The 16,024-nt window shown below is 48.1% G+C and overlaps 4 protein-coding genes across 4 annotated transcripts; 2 read left to right on the top strand and 2 right to left on the bottom strand.

Moving 5' to 3' along the window:
* Positions 1-662, bottom strand: DFJ58DRAFT_824138 (uncharacterized protein). The gene is made up of 3 exons (XM_041392142.1): positions 604-662; positions 278-578; positions 1-228 (listed from the first exon to the last, which is right to left on the bottom strand). Exons 1-2 carry the CDS (start codon positions 642-644, stop codon positions 347-349), a joined length of 273 nt encoding a protein of 90 aa, XP_041235539.1. The 5' UTR covers positions 645-662; the 3' UTR covers positions 1-228; positions 278-346.
* Positions 663-1,456: 794 nt separating this feature from the next.
* On the top strand, positions 1,457-2,009 carry DFJ58DRAFT_671440 (uncharacterized protein; the record flags this gene model as incomplete). The annotated part of the gene is made up of 2 exons (XM_041382955.1): positions 1,457-1,708; positions 1,761-2,009. Coding segments are annotated over 2 exons (501 nt in total), but the record flags the coding sequence as incomplete, so codon positions are not given.
* Positions 2,010-5,030: 3,021 nt separating this feature from the next.
* Positions 5,031-10,638, bottom strand: DFJ58DRAFT_824128 (ABC transporter). The gene is made up of 21 exons (XM_041392141.1): positions 10,616-10,638; positions 10,461-10,572; positions 9,854-10,351; positions 9,204-9,799; positions 8,965-9,146; positions 8,463-8,914; positions 8,276-8,413; positions 7,675-8,225; positions 7,605-7,625; positions 7,525-7,552; positions 7,367-7,471; positions 7,230-7,314; positions 6,924-7,081; positions 6,734-6,870; positions 6,519-6,684; positions 6,207-6,466; positions 6,006-6,157; positions 5,612-5,890; positions 5,474-5,557; positions 5,361-5,422; positions 5,031-5,308 (listed from the first exon to the last, which is right to left on the bottom strand). Exons 3-21 carry the CDS (start codon positions 10,349-10,351, stop codon positions 5,192-5,194), a joined length of 4,071 nt encoding a protein of 1,356 aa, XP_041235537.1. The 5' UTR covers positions 10,461-10,572; positions 10,616-10,638; the 3' UTR covers positions 5,031-5,191.
* A 2,854-nt stretch (positions 10,639-13,492) lies between these two features.
* On the top strand, positions 13,493-13,901 carry DFJ58DRAFT_640470 (uncharacterized protein; the record flags this gene model as incomplete). The annotated part of the gene is made up of 2 exons (XM_041381341.1): positions 13,493-13,600; positions 13,653-13,901. Coding segments are annotated over 2 exons (357 nt in total), but the record flags the coding sequence as incomplete, so codon positions are not given.
* Between the last annotated feature and the right edge of the window lie 2,123 nt (positions 13,902-16,024).

The raw sequence follows: 16,024 nt of genomic DNA, 5'->3' as shown, positions 1-16,024 counted from the left end.
TCAGACACGACCATGTTTGCGACTGCTGGATACGACCAGCCCTCGACTGATAAATGTGAATACCTAGTCAAAATCTGGGATGCAAAGACAGGCGACCTCGTCGTCATTCTCGAAAGACACACAAATTGGGTATTTTGCCTGGCTTGGACCAAGGATGGAAAAACAGATTGCACAGCCAGATGTGGTGGATTTTATGAGAAGGTGGAAGAGGGGTCGGGGAACATATACCTGAGGAATCATCAGTATGTAGGTATGCAAGTCAAGTCAAAACTCTTACAGAACGATGCCTAACGTGAATTGATCCCGTCCTCAAACTGCGGTATCGATAGCATCGAGTCTAGAGAGCCTAAGACGCACGGATAGGGCGACGATGTTGGACTTTGTACCTTGTCGCTGACGACGTGGATGGCGGAGTCGTCTGTCTTGGGTATCTGCCCGCCCAAAGACAACGCGTCGAGGACACGCTGGAGGTTGCTTGGAAGTTTGGGAGTAAGAGCGGTGGCGGGGTTGACGTCATTGATGATGCACATATCGCGTTCGGGTGTGAATTAGGGAGTTTGGGATAGCACAGCAGGATACTGACATGGAGTCTGGCTTTGATACTTTTGAGGAAGCGCACATATAGTAGTAAGTACTCGAAGCATCAACGTTGCGAGTCTCGGATGCTCTTGAAAGTTGAAGCGCTTCGAAACTACTTCGTCACGATTAATCATTGATTACATAATATTGTCATCCACTGTGACTGCACTACGTCAGCACAGTACACTGAGGTTGCGCTTGCAACAAGTACTGTAGCAAAATAAAGCTTCGACTTGAAGTAAAGCTTCGAGGCCTGTTATTTTATAGTAAATGATGTGAGTCCTGGGACCATTATCTTACATCGTTTAAACTGTTATTCACAACGACTTGCAAAGCCAATTCATCGGGGGATTCGACTTAAGAAACCCACACATCTAGCGAAGCAACAGCTCTTGAAAATTCGGTGCGTGGCTCATGGTTCATTCCAGTCCAAATACGTCGGACATTGACGCATCCTTCGTCTAGCACCAACCCCATGGCAAAGTCCGTCAGTCTGGAGGTCTTTTCATTGTGAATAACGTGAGGGTGTCCACTGTCCAGACTTATCGATCCGATCTAGCTAGACTTATCTAGACGCGGGCCAAGGTGACACATTTCGAGATAACCTCCTTGGTATTAAGTCCGTTCCTCGAATCTTGAGAATTCTATATGGAAGTTGGCACTTGTCACTACAAATTAGCTTGAATTCAACGTTCGATTCCTCAGTTGGAACCTTTTCCCTTCTCGAACGATTTCATCCTTAGGCTTCTCCTGCAATGACTTATTACTTCTCCAACCAGCCGCCTAACTCACAACCACACTATGCGACACCGTACTCAAATAGGGCTGCACAACCGTACTACCGTGACTACGGACCTAGAACCATACCAACAAACCGATGCCCAGTGAGTACTTTTCATTGCAACGTCACGGTGTTTGCGAAGACTTGGGAATTAACTGCTATCATTCAAGTTCTGATACTGGCCTTCTCGAGCAGATTCTCGAGGTCCTCCAGAACCCCACAATTGCCAAGGAAAGAGCAAAGGATGCCCTTTCTAAATTTTGGGCAACATACAAAACTGTGTCTGACGAGTACGACGACGACATGTTAGAGAGGTGTAATGGAAATATGGATATAGTCCTTATCTTCGTGCGTGAAACACGTCGTTATCTCAACAGCATCTAACATGAGTAACCGGCAGGCTGGTCTATTCGCCACTGTCAATACCGCGTTCATCATTGCAATGCAGCCAAATCCTAGTGACACCACCAATGTTCTGTTGGTGCAACTTATGCAGGACATATCGAATGGTCGTTCTGCTACCCAGCCAATCATCCTTCCCTCATCTGCAAGTCTCTCTTCTTCCAAATTATGGATGCAGGCGCTTGCGTATGCGAGCCTTGCATTTAGTCTTCTCGCTGCTTATGGTGCTGTCATGGGCAAGCAATGGCTGGGTCACTATAAAGCAACTCGTTTTGGTCATGGATCTCTCCAAGACCGATGTCGGATGAGGCACCGCAAGTTTCAGGAGCTAAAGGCGTGGCGGTTCGAAAATGTGTTGCGGTCGTTCCCAATTCTTCTACAAATCTCTCTGCTTCTATTTGGTCTGTCCCTGGGGGCCATGCTGTGGGCGATACAACCGCTCATCTCCATCCTTGTTATTGCAATGACTACTTTCGGCGGCCTTTGCCATGCCTTTGCCATCATGGTGTCGTTGATACGTCCCGACAGTCCATTCCAGACGCCTGTCTCCTTGTTCATCCAAGCTGTCTTTCGTCATTTTTGTGCACGTGCGGGCTTCCAGCATCAAAATGAAGATTGTACTAAATCTGCTATGGAGTGGATGTTGGAGATTTCGAGACGCCGTGATGTTTTTAGGTCGGTGGTCGAACTGATGCCTACAATGTCGGAGCTGCCAGACGTGAATCTCGTGTCGTTATGCACTGAAGTTCGAGACATGTTCAAGGCATGTTTTGACCATCGTGGCGTTCCGATACAACGCGACAGCGCACTAGCACATGGACGAACATTGATTTACTGCTCTTCCAATTATCATGATGTGAGGGATATGCTCCACACAACCACACAGGGGTGGAATCTCTGGGAACGGTGGCGCGCCCTGTATCTCCCTCAGGCACTGGAACAATGTAGAACTTCCTACTACCGAATGGGCGACACCAATGATTCAGATTCGAAGTTATCCTTCCAAGCGGACACCCGTGCTGCTCTGCGTATGGCTGTGGCTGCTGGCGTGGATGATTTTGCTCATCCCAATGATGACACATTGATTTGGAATGGTCAATTCCAATTGAAATCCAATCTGCCGGGAGTTGACTGGCTGTTGGACTGCGCAGAGCACTTCTATAAATTTGCCGACGATGACGCAGCTGGAGATGCTCTGCTCTTGTTCAGTGCCAAACCATCACGCCTTACTCAAGACCGCATCATTCCATTTTTGAATAACAACCGGTCACGTAGACTTCGCCATATTGCACTTCGTGCTGCCCGCGAAAGTCTCAGGTACACGGCCGAAGTTGAATTACCTCGTCATCATCCCTTCTCCCATGCTGTTCTGAAGGCCATTTGTCCCTTTGTTCCAAACGGACACGACGAAGACAATTTTCGGATCACCAATGCAATCAACCTGTTCAGCTTCACTGAATGGCCCGAAGGTAGCGATCTGGCGATATCTCCCCTGCCCGAAATCCAGCTTCTTGTATTCCTTGTTTTACCTGCGCCCAACGTTGACGATCTCGCAAGTTATACTCATTACTGCCGTGTCCTCATTCGCTACATGGGTAGAGATCAATTTCATCAGCTCCGCCGTTACGCCGCAAATATTGTCTGTAGCGCCCGACAAGACCTTGTAAAGTTTACCATTGCTGCCGGAGCTGACGAGTCCTCCGAGCTCTGCCTAACCCTCATCACCGCACTCTTTACTTGCAGCAATGATTTGTTTGACTCCATCGACCAAGGTCGTCTTATCCCCTATTTCCGTCTCGTCTTCACTCTTGCAAAGAACTCCGACTGGCACCCTCACTTGATCCAGAATGGCCATACTATCAAAAAGTGGATTATAAGCACACTCCATTCCAGTCGTCTCACTCAACGTCCTCCCTATCCCTTCATTCATCCTCCCTATCCCTTCATTCCACCTCCCTATCCCTTCATTCCCTTTCCTCCCTCTCATTTCATTCCCCCCCACCCCTCTCCCTTCATTCCCCCTCGTCCCTCTCCCTTCATTCCCCCTCCTCTCTCTCTCCCTCCTCGCATTCCCTCGCCCACTCGCACTCGCACTCGCACTCGCACCCCCTCTCGCACTCGCACCTCCTCTTGCCCTCCCTCGCCCTCGCTTCCTCATCGCACTCCCTCGCCCTCGCCTCCTCATCGCACTCCCTCTCCTTCCTCTCCCTCTCGCCATCGCATTCCCTCTCTCCCCTACCAATATTCCTCCACCAATGTCACTAACGAAGAAGCTCATGGTCTTTTTTACCTCGCCGGAATTTCCCTCCGTATTGCTCTACAAGAGCAGGCCGCATCTTACTTTGAAGCCGTCAGAGCCATTCATTGGTGGTACCTGATGAGGGGTGCATGGTATATCATCGAACATTACTCTGATGATGAGTTAAATGATGTTATTGAGAGCCTTCCAGGTCTTGTCAGGGGCACGGAGTGCCACATGCCATCAGATGCTTCGAAGATTGAGCTCGACTCGCTCAATGAGTTGTTGGCCAAAACTCTTGATATGTTGCGACAACAACAAATTCCAGATGATAGTATCATATCTGCAGTGGCGGGTTTGAAGAATACCGTATGCGAGAGATTGCCGGTGGTGGCCCCAGTTCCAGACGGTATGGAGCTGGGGGAGTTTGGAGAACAAAGTGCAGAGGACGCTCTAGATCTTCAGTCCCATGAATCTACATGACTATTTAACCATTGCGTTACGTAGCTTTCCCTTTTATTTTGTCGATTTCATTCCCCTTGAGCTCCAGTATGTAGTCTTTGCATAACGTAGCAATGTATGTAAGATAACCTGCGATTCTGTATGTAGTTTATAGTCTAGGTATGAGTCATTAAGCCGACGAGTCTTCTCGAACCTATGTGTATTGCGCAGGATTGTGCGTTCTTTAAACTAGTTGGCAATGGTATGCTGGATCTTACTGTCGGTCCCAAGAAAACATATTCGCAACCAGGGTGGATATCAGAATTACCCGTAGCCTCGTCAAGAATTAGGATCAGCGTCTTGATTCGATCCTTGATTATGCGGCGTGGTTGCCTTTGCAGTGGTCAGTTAACACCAAATGCCAGATGCAGAGTATCATATTTACAGTGGCGGGTTTGAAGAATGTTGTATGTGAGCTAGAGTTTGGTGGTTTTAGTCCCAGATTGTTTAGAGCTGGGGGAGTTGGGAAGACAAAGTGCAGAGGCCGCTCCAAATCTTCGGCCCCCTCAGTGGATCTAGTACATGACTGCCTAACCGCTGCGTCACTTAACTTTCCCCTGTATTTTGTGGATTACATTCCCCTCCAATATGTAATCTTTGCATGACGTGGTTGCAAGCGCTTCAATGTGGCAATGCATGTTGAAGTAATCTGCGAATCTGTGCGTAGTCTGTAGTCTAGGTATAAGTCATTACGCTGTGTGTTTGGATGCAGAAAGAACGTCATCGAGAGTAATGGAAGATTGTTGGCACATTCCGTGGAATATACTATCCGGCATAGCGAAGAGATTGACCGGGGTATCGAATTCCTGAACGGATGATCAGTACGGGGTAGAACAACTGAAAGATATCTGAGCGTACAGCAATCATCCCAGCATCCATCACGCATATCCTGTCATATCCAATGATGGTCCGGAGACGATCTACATATTTGCTTCAAGTCAATGCAAGGTGACGAGAGCTCTCGAACTTACGTGCAATGCACAGGATTGTGCGTTCTTTAAACTCGTTGGCAATGGTGTGCTGGATCTTGCTGTCGGTCTCGTAGTCAACGGAAGCTACATAGAAACCCATGAGAATATATTTGCTACCAGGGTAAATATGAGAATTACCTGTAGCCTCGTCAAGAATTAGGATCTTGGTGTCATTCACGAGAGCTCTCGCAAGTGAGACAAGAGAACGTTGTCCGATTGACAAATTACTGCCTTCGTCGTCAATAGGACTGTCGAGACTAAATCTAGGCGCCGACTGCCCTTCAACAAGGGGCGATTCCGAGGTAGACGGAAGATCACTGTTTGAATCCACAAGATACGCCCGCTTCATTGCATCACAAAGCTTGGCATCGTCGTGTAGCCCGAAAGGATCAAGGTTAGTCCGAAGAGTACCGGAGACTGTAGTGAAACGGTCAGTTAACAGGTTCCCATATTTAGCGCGTTATCACGCACAAAGAAACTGCAGGCATGTCACATAATCAGCTCAAGTTCAAATAGACGCTACACACGCCACTTACAGCATCCTGAGGTATAATTGACAACCCTTTTCTGAGCTGCGCTAAACCAACGGTCGAAATGTCCACGCCATCAATGGATATCGACCCAGATGCTAGTTCCACCATGCGATAAATAGCGGTCATAATGGATGATTTCCCGGCACCAGTCCTGCATCTCATAAGCCACAGGAGTTACATAGAACAAAAAAGACACTCACCGGCCAATGACACCAATCTTCTCTCCAGGGGAGAGAGACATACTCAGGCCCTTCAGAACGGGTGGTAACTCCGGGCGGTATCTCATAACCACATCCTTCATGACGATTTCGCCATGAGAAGGCCAGTCGGCTGGCGCAGGGCTGTCTTCGACTTCATGTGCGGCCTCCTGTTCGACCTCTTTCGCATAGTGCACGACACGCTCCACGGAATTCATGTTGTTCTCGAGCTCAGCAACTTGGCGTACCATCCATGTGAAAGACTGGGTGGGTCGTCAGATGAAACTCGAACAAAAGGGAACAACGGAACACTACCTGTTGCACCATCATGATATACGAGAGCATCACACCGGTTTGCCCCGGAGAGATATCGAATCGAATTCCAACAGCCAATAGCGCGACGGCGAGAGTCAGCAACGAGCCGAGGAAATCAAGGCGTATGGCGAGCCATCGCTGGTTGGCAACCGTCAGCCAGTAAGCACTGAAAAACATCAGCAACGACGAAGATCGCATGTAATTACAGTTCTTACCGATTCTCGACATCAGTGAGCTGGATATTTTCTACGCGGAACCGGTCGAATTCGCCATAAGCGCGAATGGTAGTCAAGCCCGATAATGACTCAGAAAAGTGAGAGTAAAGCGAGGATCGCAGTAGTGCATCCAGACGCTGTGAACCTTTGCGTGGGCAGAATTTGGACAAACTTGATCAAAATGACCGACCGTTAACTCACGTGCACTCGCACGGTAGAATAATGCAGCATAGTAACAGCAGATGAAGATGAAGAAGGCCACGATAAGAAAATATGGTATGATGATGGATATGAGAATGATTGACCCAATGATTTGTGATGCCATTGATGTGAGCGTCCTGAGGGATTCTGAAAACACAGGTCTTATTCTCGTCAGAAGTGATTCACGAAAGGACTTCGATGCTCAAGTGCTCACCGCCAATTAAATTATCCACAGTGTCAATATCTTCCATTTTATGTTAGAAAATCCGGAGGATCGAAACCTTTTGAAACATACCTTTGGCAAAGCGATTCATAATGCGGCCTAAAGGCGTTGTCTCGAAGAAACTCATCGGGGCATACATGACTCGCTGAATCGATCTCTGGCGAATGGAATTAGGGTCAGCATCCACCAACAAGTAACGAGGCAATTACCCTGTGCAGCTGTTGGGAAGCATAGTAAGTGAGTAGTGCAAGTACACCTCCCATCATGAACGTTGTCAACGCCTGGGAGATACCAAGAGCAGCATAGATGCCAGTCTGCATTGACAACCATCAGCGATGCGTCGGTCATGTCCAACAGAAAAACTCACATAAAATCCTGCCGTTTGGTGCCATTTGCTATGAAGGTGGTGAGCACTTAAATTTATAGGAGTCCGTGACATTCACGCACTCTTCTTCCCAGTAAATGAGCCTAACGAACTACATTAGCGAAATGACCACAAGATGCGGAAATCACGTACCAATACGAAGACATGACACTGCAGCATTGCATGAAAATTACAGAGAGCAGTAACAGTGGCAAGAGCACGGGTCCGTGAGCTGCTGTGAGATACTCTTGGTATACTTCCCACTTTATGGCACCAGTGTTGCGTTCTTCCTCTTGCATCATCGCTTTCACAGTGGTTCCTTTCTGAATTTTCTTGTCTTCGATCTCTGCACCCTCCACTGCTTTCTCTTCTTTCTTCGTAGAATCCTCCTTTGACCCAAATTCCGAGACAAATTTCGAGAATGCACTGTCATTAGCCATGAGTTCGGCGTATGTGCCACGTTCGGCAATGTGCCCGTCAACCAGAGTATATATATAGTCGACCTCAGGAAGGAAGTGGAGGGCATGGGTAACCAGGATGCGAGTTTTGTCTGCGCTTTTCTTCAACACATTCTGGAATACTGCCTTTCCGACGTGTGCATCAAGAGCAGACAGTGGATCGTCGAATATTTGGATGTCGGTATCGCAATAGATCGCGCGACATATGTTGATGCGTTGCTTTTGGCCGCCAGAGAGTGAGATACCCTGTGCAAAGCATCGGTTAGTAGTCCTGCAGGACGAAGAACAGACATTGCCTTCTCGCCAACTTCTGTAAGGTCGTAATTGGGCAACATCTCCAAGTCAGGCTCTAAGCATGCATCTCGGACGGCCTTCCAGTAACGCTCCTCTTCAAATGGACGACCGAAACAGATGTTTTCCCGAATGGTTGTATTCTGTTTTTCTCTTAGTCACCAATGCCAAAAGACTAATCAGCGAACCTACCTGGATCCAAGCGACTTGGGCACAATAACCAACGGAGCCACCAAAATCAACGTTACCGGAAGTGCGCCGCATTTCGCCAATAAGACCTTGAAGGAGGGAGGTTTTTCCCGCGCCGACGGCTCCAACAATGGCAACGAGTCGGCCCCGAGGAATTTCCATGTCAATGCCCGTAATTTTGAAGATACTTCCATCATCTGCAGGAGCTGGTAAAGGCGTTGAAGGGAGCTTTTGCTTGCCCGTCTTCATGCCCATCTTGCTGCCCTTACCCATCTTTTTTGTATCCTCAGGCCGATGGGGCGGACTGTCCCAAGTAAAGCTGGCACCTTGAGCTCTGACGGCGACGTTCATGTCGCTATTTGTGACGAGTGTCTCGTCAAGCGTTTCTGCTTCAAAAACAGCCAGCAGTCTGCCGCATGCTGTGGCTGCGTCAGCAATGCTGCTCAGAGACAAGGCTGGAAAGGCATGTGAGATTACAGACTGCAAATTCCAATAGATGACGCACGTAAAAACATCAAAGGCATGCGGGCTAAGTTGAACAAGGTCAACGAAGTAAATACAGTCGCTGCTGTAAGACTGTGTCCAGTTAACGAATATGTGACGAAGGCAATGACAGAAGCGATAGTCGGGACAGAGATGGCAACGGCGTTCATCGCGGCTCTCATGATCAGGAGGGTGCGGATATATCTGGATGGGAAATAAATATGAACCAAGACACGGGCAGTAGGTGGAAATTTCACGCACGCCATCTCGTTCCGTCGATAGTCAGAAATACGCTTCAGGAATGGAACTTCCCAGGAAAAGAACTTGATGACACGCATGCCGCTGAGGACCTCTTGTAAGATCTTGGAACGCTTGTCTGTCCACACCATGCTTTTCATGCGAAGGGAAAAGAGGCGTTTTATAACATAGGTCTGGACGGGCGTCGCAACAATGAGAAGGGCAAAACCGGCGAGTGCACTCGGGCCGAGATTGATCAATAGCAAGACCAGGCAAATAGTGAGCTGAATCACAGCCGTCCATGACATGTGGAAGTAGCCCAGGCAGAAATCTATCCGCGAGACATCAGTAGATATGTGGTTGACTAACTCGCCATTGCTTAAGTTGACGCGAGCTCTCGCGCTTAGTCGAAGTGATCTCGAGTATATTGCCGTGATAAGACCGTCACGAAGAAGGACCCCACTGGACATGCTACGGTAGAAGAAGTGATTGGTGCACCATGACGCGATGAGTTGTAGAGCCAATAAGCCAAACGCAAGGCCAATTCCCTCACCAATCGGAGGCGTTGATTGACCAGTTAGATGGTTTGTGTAAGACACCGTGACAAAATTAATGATCGCCTACAGACACCGACATGAGTGATTGGGGAAGACATTTTGTGGAAAAATTGTGACCTTGACGACAAGGGGACTAGTAATTTGTGCTGTGTCACCGATGACTCTCAAAACACCAGCAGACCAAAACCACCAAAAGATACTGTCATTCATTGCCAAAATGAGACTTGCTTTGCGCTTTCCGTCCTTTTCCCTCCATTGCTTCTCGCGTTCTGTGCGAACGCCCTGTATGGACCACCATAAACCCTTCAACCCTGGGCCAACTTCACCTTTAGCCAAACGCTCGTTATATTCAGCAGCCTTCTTTTTCCGAGTCTTGAACGATGTTAAAATGGCATCGGCAATCGGCAAGGCGCTGCATTCTTCCTGGAGTCGATAAAGGTCGGATGACTCGAGTGGACGAGCATAGCCAAGGGAAAGCAGAGGTGTTATCCAAGTGAACCATAGAAGACTAGCGAAGCCAGCCGTGGCTTCAGGGATCAGATCTGCGTCATGAATAGATTTCTTTGGGGGAGGTGGACTACCATTCCTCCCAAACAGAAAGAGCCTAGGACACATGGAGAGATCGTTAATAATGTAACCATGTCATAGCGGAAGGTGGAAGGCGAAATACTGGTAGGCCACAAGCCTACAACCGTAACCTCAAGATAAATCTAGTAGTACTCACCAAGATATGAACGACTGTATGGTTCGACCATTGCCTGACACGGACTCCGATGCCCGGTGAGCCTTCTCCGAGTCAACGGTGTCGAGCTCAACATCTTGGAACTTGACTCGTTTAGAAGGCGCCATCACTGAAGGGTGCAGATACAGATCCTGAACCCTGGTAACTGGTCTCGTATTAAGTACTGTTGATAAGTACGTATGTACAGTTACCCGAAGCGTTATACCGCTGACAAAATTCTAGGACCATTACTCAAAAAGACGATCATCGTATGACGGACACAAGCGGACAAAAATATCCACTTGACTCTTTCTTTCGTTTCCCGATATGGAATTTCCATTTCAATTTCGATTTTCGCTTTCGATTTTCGCTTTCGACTCTAGCTTTCACGTTCGACTTTTTCTTTTGATTATAGTCTTTGCTTTGGGTTTCGGGCATCGGGCATCGGGCATTGGGTTTGCATGCGATCACGTCAGCGTGACTTGTGAGTGCATCACTGTGTGGTAAGCTAGCCAACTGATAACTCGTTCACCGACCGTCACAAGTGCCCGAGGGCAATTCAATCAACAAATATTTATGATTCTTCCATGCAACTCGGCGACAGACTCGGAGTTCACGTCACACTCAGGACACAACTTGAATGCTCAGTGCCACCAAAAGGCAGTCTGCCTCCAATTCCTCGAAGCTATTGAACAGGTGTAGTTAATTGTGGTACTGTTACGACACGATCCCAGGCTGATGCACGTTACACATCTAAGCATCTAAATATCATACCACCTGCGGAAAGACTTGTAATCGAAGCCAGCGTAGATCGCATGATCCAAGAGCTGGATACTGCGACAGTATCATCTGATCCACCGGATGCAAGCCCCATCACCCTAGGAAGTCATGTGCATGCCGGTACAGTTGGAAGACCCAGCATCGATATCCTTCCATCCGACCTCGCTGTCTTCTCTTCGGGTGGAGTGTCAAAGAGGCGCATGGCCGAACTATATCATTGTCATCCCCGAACCATTCGTCGTCTGCTACTCGAATTCAATCTGTCGCCTCCTGGACCCCCCCGTCTATGTGGATGAGCAGCAGGCTGACGGTGTCTTTATCTACTGCTATAACTTCATTTATTGGTCGTCTTCCTATTTCTGTCATGTTCGATCTAGCATCGCACTGTTGTCTTGTCACTGCTTCAATTGTTCACTCGCTTGGCCATTCGTGCTCGTGCGCTGACCTACAGCACCTCCCAGACACGCCAGTCAAAAATAAGCCAGGAGTGTGAGCGGATGCACTTCGAAACCCTTGATTGAAATCGCTGAGAATTTGTCTGCTGGCGCCCTTCATACCGTTATATGTATCGCCTCAAATCCCAGCGAGGCGCTCCGAGTCAGCGCGGTGGCACCAATATTAGATATCAATCTCATCTAGATCCCCCCGGATTTAGATGCAGGCCAATTCGAACTTCTATCGATAAGAGCCCTTCTGCACTGAGCGCTTTCGATTAGTGGTAAACCGGTTTCGGGTGCAAGAACGGCGTCTATATATGAAGAGCCTTTCCGCATAGTTCTTGTCACCAACTTGAATTGAAGGGTGTTATGTTTCAAGATAAGGCTGGGAGGTCTATGTGCTCCTGGTCTATAAAATCAATGAGTTCAATGCAATATGATCTATCATATCATGTATTCTTATCAAAGGCAGTACACACGATGAAGTGGGACTGAAGAAGTTCATGTCTTGGATCTTTCGTGGGAGTTGGCGCTTGTCACGTTCATCAATGAAATGGCATATGACCCCGCAAGCGGCAAGGTGATAACCAGTCGCGAAGAGAAGGCAGCATCAACGAGAAAAAAAACAGCGCTGAGAACACAGGATGGTCACACTGACTATGTATGTAATCCGTATTACGCATACAGTTGTCCCAATTTCGACTAACTGAAATAAAAAAAACATCCACAGTACCTTGTCGACTATCCATGTATCATGTACATATAGTACATGAATAAAATGCAGAGTGAAAATCGATGGGTGCTTGCACCGTTACCAATTGGATAGATACTATTGGGGGGGTGTAAGGATGAGCACGGATAAGCATAACCATATGCCGAGTGTATGACAGATAGGCCGCACTATGGAACGGGTTTACTTACATGTGAAGATGTATTACCCAAAACATGCTGCTGTGGCACCAATATCAGATCTCAATCCCCCCAGATCTAGACGGGTCAATCCAAACTTCTATTGATAGGAGGCCTTCTGCAAGCGCTTACGATCGGTGGTAAACCAGTTTTGCATGTAGGACACTAGGAATGGTGTCTAATATGGAGAGCCTTTCCGCATGGTTAACTTGAATAATGGTGACATGTTTCAAGAAAGCTGGGAGGTTTGGTTTATAAGATCGACAGGATATAAGGTGGCAGTACCCACGATAAAGTCTCGACATCAAGTCCACCTCCTTGGTAAGTTCGTGCCTTAATTCTACGTGGAAGTTGGCGCTTGCACCGTAAGCGCTGCAGATAAACGAAACGCGGATGGATCCCTTATTGCCACCGAGTGTACGAGTTCTTTGTTCTCATTGTACCAATTGTACCGCCTCGAGTCCCCGCGAGGCGCTCAGCGCGGTGGTAGATATCAATCTCATATCTATCCTCCCATACGCGGGTCAATTCAAAACTTCTATCGATAACAGACCTCATGCCTTGGATCTTTAGAATTCTATGTGGAAGTTGACGCTTGTCACGTTCATTTACTATTATAAATCAGCTTGAATTCAGCGTTTGATTCCTCAGTTGAAACCTTTTCCCTTCTCGAACGATTTCTTCCTTAAGCTATGCCAATGGATGATTACGACTCTAATCAGCCGCCCAATACAGGACCACCCTATAGGACAGCAGGCCAAACTGATCCCAAGTGAGTACTTTTCATTGCAACATCACGGTGTTCGTGAAGACTTGGGAACTAACTGATATCATTCAAGTTTTGATACCGGCCTTCTCGAGCAGATTCTCGAGGTCCTCCAGAACTCTACAATTGCCAAGGAGAGAGCAAAGGGTGCGCTTTCTAAATTTTGGGCAGCATACAAAACTCTATCTGGCGAGTACGATGACGACATGTTAGAGAGGTGCAATGAAAATATGCAGATAGTCCAGATCTTTGTACGTGAAACACGTCGTTCTTTCACCAGCATCTAACACGAGTAACTGGCAGTCTGGTCTATTCGCCATTGTCAATACCGCGTTCATCATTGCAATTCAGCCAAATCCTATTGACACCACCAATGCTCTGTTGGTACAGCTTATCCAGAACACAACAATCTGTTGTTCTGCTACCCCGCCAACGAGCCTTCCGCCATCTACAGGTCCGTCTTCTTCCAAACTATGGATGCAGGCCCTTGCGTATGCGAGCCTTGGATTTAATCTTCTCGCTGCCTATGGCGCTATCATGGGCAAGCAATGGCTGGGTCACTATAAGACAACCCGTTTTTGTCGTGGGTCTCTCGAAGACCGATGTCAGCAGAGGCACCGCAAGTTTCAGGAGCTAAAGGCGCGGCGGTTCGAAAATGTGTTGCAGTCATTCCCAGTTCTTCTACAGATCTCCCTCCTTCTATTCGGTCTGTCCCTGGGAGCCATGCTGTGGACGCAACAATGGCCCATCTCCATCCTTGTTATTACAATGACTACTTCCGGCGGCCTTTTCCATGCCTTCTTCATCATGGTGTCGTTGATACGTCCCGACAGTCCATTCCAGACGCCTGTCTCCTCGGTCATCCAAGCTATTTTTAATAATTTTCATGCACATGTGGGTTTCCAGCATCAAGATGAAGATTCTGTCAAATCCACCATGTCGTGGATCTTGCAGACTTCGAGAAACCCTGATGTTGTCAGGTCAGTAGTTGAATTGATACCTACAATGTCGGGGTTGCCAGATGTGGATCTCGTGTCGCTGTGCACAGAAGTTCGAGACATGTTCAGGGCATGTTTTGATCATCATGGCATTCCCATACTACACGACAGCGCACTGGCATATGGAAGAACGTTGATCTACTTCTCTTCTAATGATGACGATGTGAGGCATATGCTCCACACAACCACACAGGGGTGGAATATCTGGGAACGTTGGCGCGCCCTGTATCTCCTTCGGATACTGGAACAATGTAGCGCTTTCTACTGCCGAATAGGCAACACCAATGATCCAAGTTCAAAGTTATCCATCCAAGCAGACACCCGTGCTGCTCTGCATATGGCTGTGGCTGCTGGTGTAGACGGTTTTGCACATCCCAATGACGATGCATTTATCTGGAATTGTCAATTCGAATCGATACTCTATGTTGCGGTCCCGCCGGTAGTTGACTGGTTGGACTGCACAGAGCACTTCTATAATATTGATGACGTCGACGCAGCTGGAGACGCTCTGCTCTTGTACGGTGACATACAGAGAACACCATTACACCTTTTCCAAGACCGTATCGCTCCATTCCTGAATGATGGGCGGTCACGTAGATTTCGCCATATCGCACTTCGTGTCGCCTGCCGGAGAGCTGCCGGCCGGCCAGAACTCTTCGACATATTCACGGACGAGCTTTATTATCCGAGTCATTCCTTCTCCCATGCTGTTCTGAGGGCCATCTGTCCCACGGTCCCAAATGAACACGACAAAGACGATTTTCAGGTCACCAATGCGATCAACCTGCTCAACTTCACTGAATGGCCTGAAGATAGTGATCTAGCGATCTCTCCCCTGTCCGAAATCCAGCTCCTTGTACTCTTCGTTTTACCTGCGCCCAAGGTTGATGATCTCGCAAGGTATGCCAATTACTACCGCGCACTCATTCGCTACATGGGTAGGGATCAACCTTATCGGCTCCGCCATTACACTGCAAATATTATCTGCAGTGCCCGACAAGACCTTGTAGAGTTCACCACTGCTGCCGGAGCTGATGAATCCTTACGAGAGTCAGTGCTCTCCGAGCTCTGCCCAGCCCTCATCACCACACTTTTTACTTGGAGTGATTCCGTCCAGTCAGATCGTTTGATCTCCTGTTTCCGTCTCGCCTTCACTCTTGCAAAGAACTCCGACTGGCATCCTCACTTGATCCAGGATGGCTATATCGAAAAGTGGATTACAAATACAATCACTTCCAGTCATCTTGTTCAATGTCCTAGCACTCCCTCTCTCATTCGCCTTCCCCCTCGCGGTCCTCCTCACCATCCCCCTCGCAGTCCCCGCATTGTAGAATTCAAATTCTCTTATCCTTCTCTCCTGTTTGCATGATCTCTTCGCCCTCGCCCTCCCACCAATATTCCCCCACCACCTGTTGCCATTGGGTTTTCCTCTCTCCATCCCATCTGCTCTCGCTTTCCCACCCGTTCTCTCTCTCCTATCTGTTCTCAATCTCGCTCTCCCTTTCGTTCTCCCTTTCCCCTTCCCCCTCCCCATGAATTGATTCATTCTCGCTCTCCCCTTTCCCCTCCCCATCTCTTGTGTCCTTGCTCTCCCACTCATTCTCGTTCTCTCTCTCCCATCCATTCTCCCATTCCCCATTCCCCTCCCCATGAATTGATTCATTCTCATTCTCGCTC

This window comes from Suillus subalutaceus (assembly GCF_016647625.1).
Source record: "Suillus subalutaceus strain FC151 chromosome Unknown DFJ58scaffold_288, whole genome shotgun sequence".
Classification (NCBI taxonomy): Eukaryota; Fungi; Basidiomycota; class Agaricomycetes; order Boletales; family Suillaceae; genus Suillus; species Suillus subalutaceus.
Note: the sequence above shows the minus strand (reverse complement) of the source record. Positions and strands in the feature narration are given on the sequence as shown.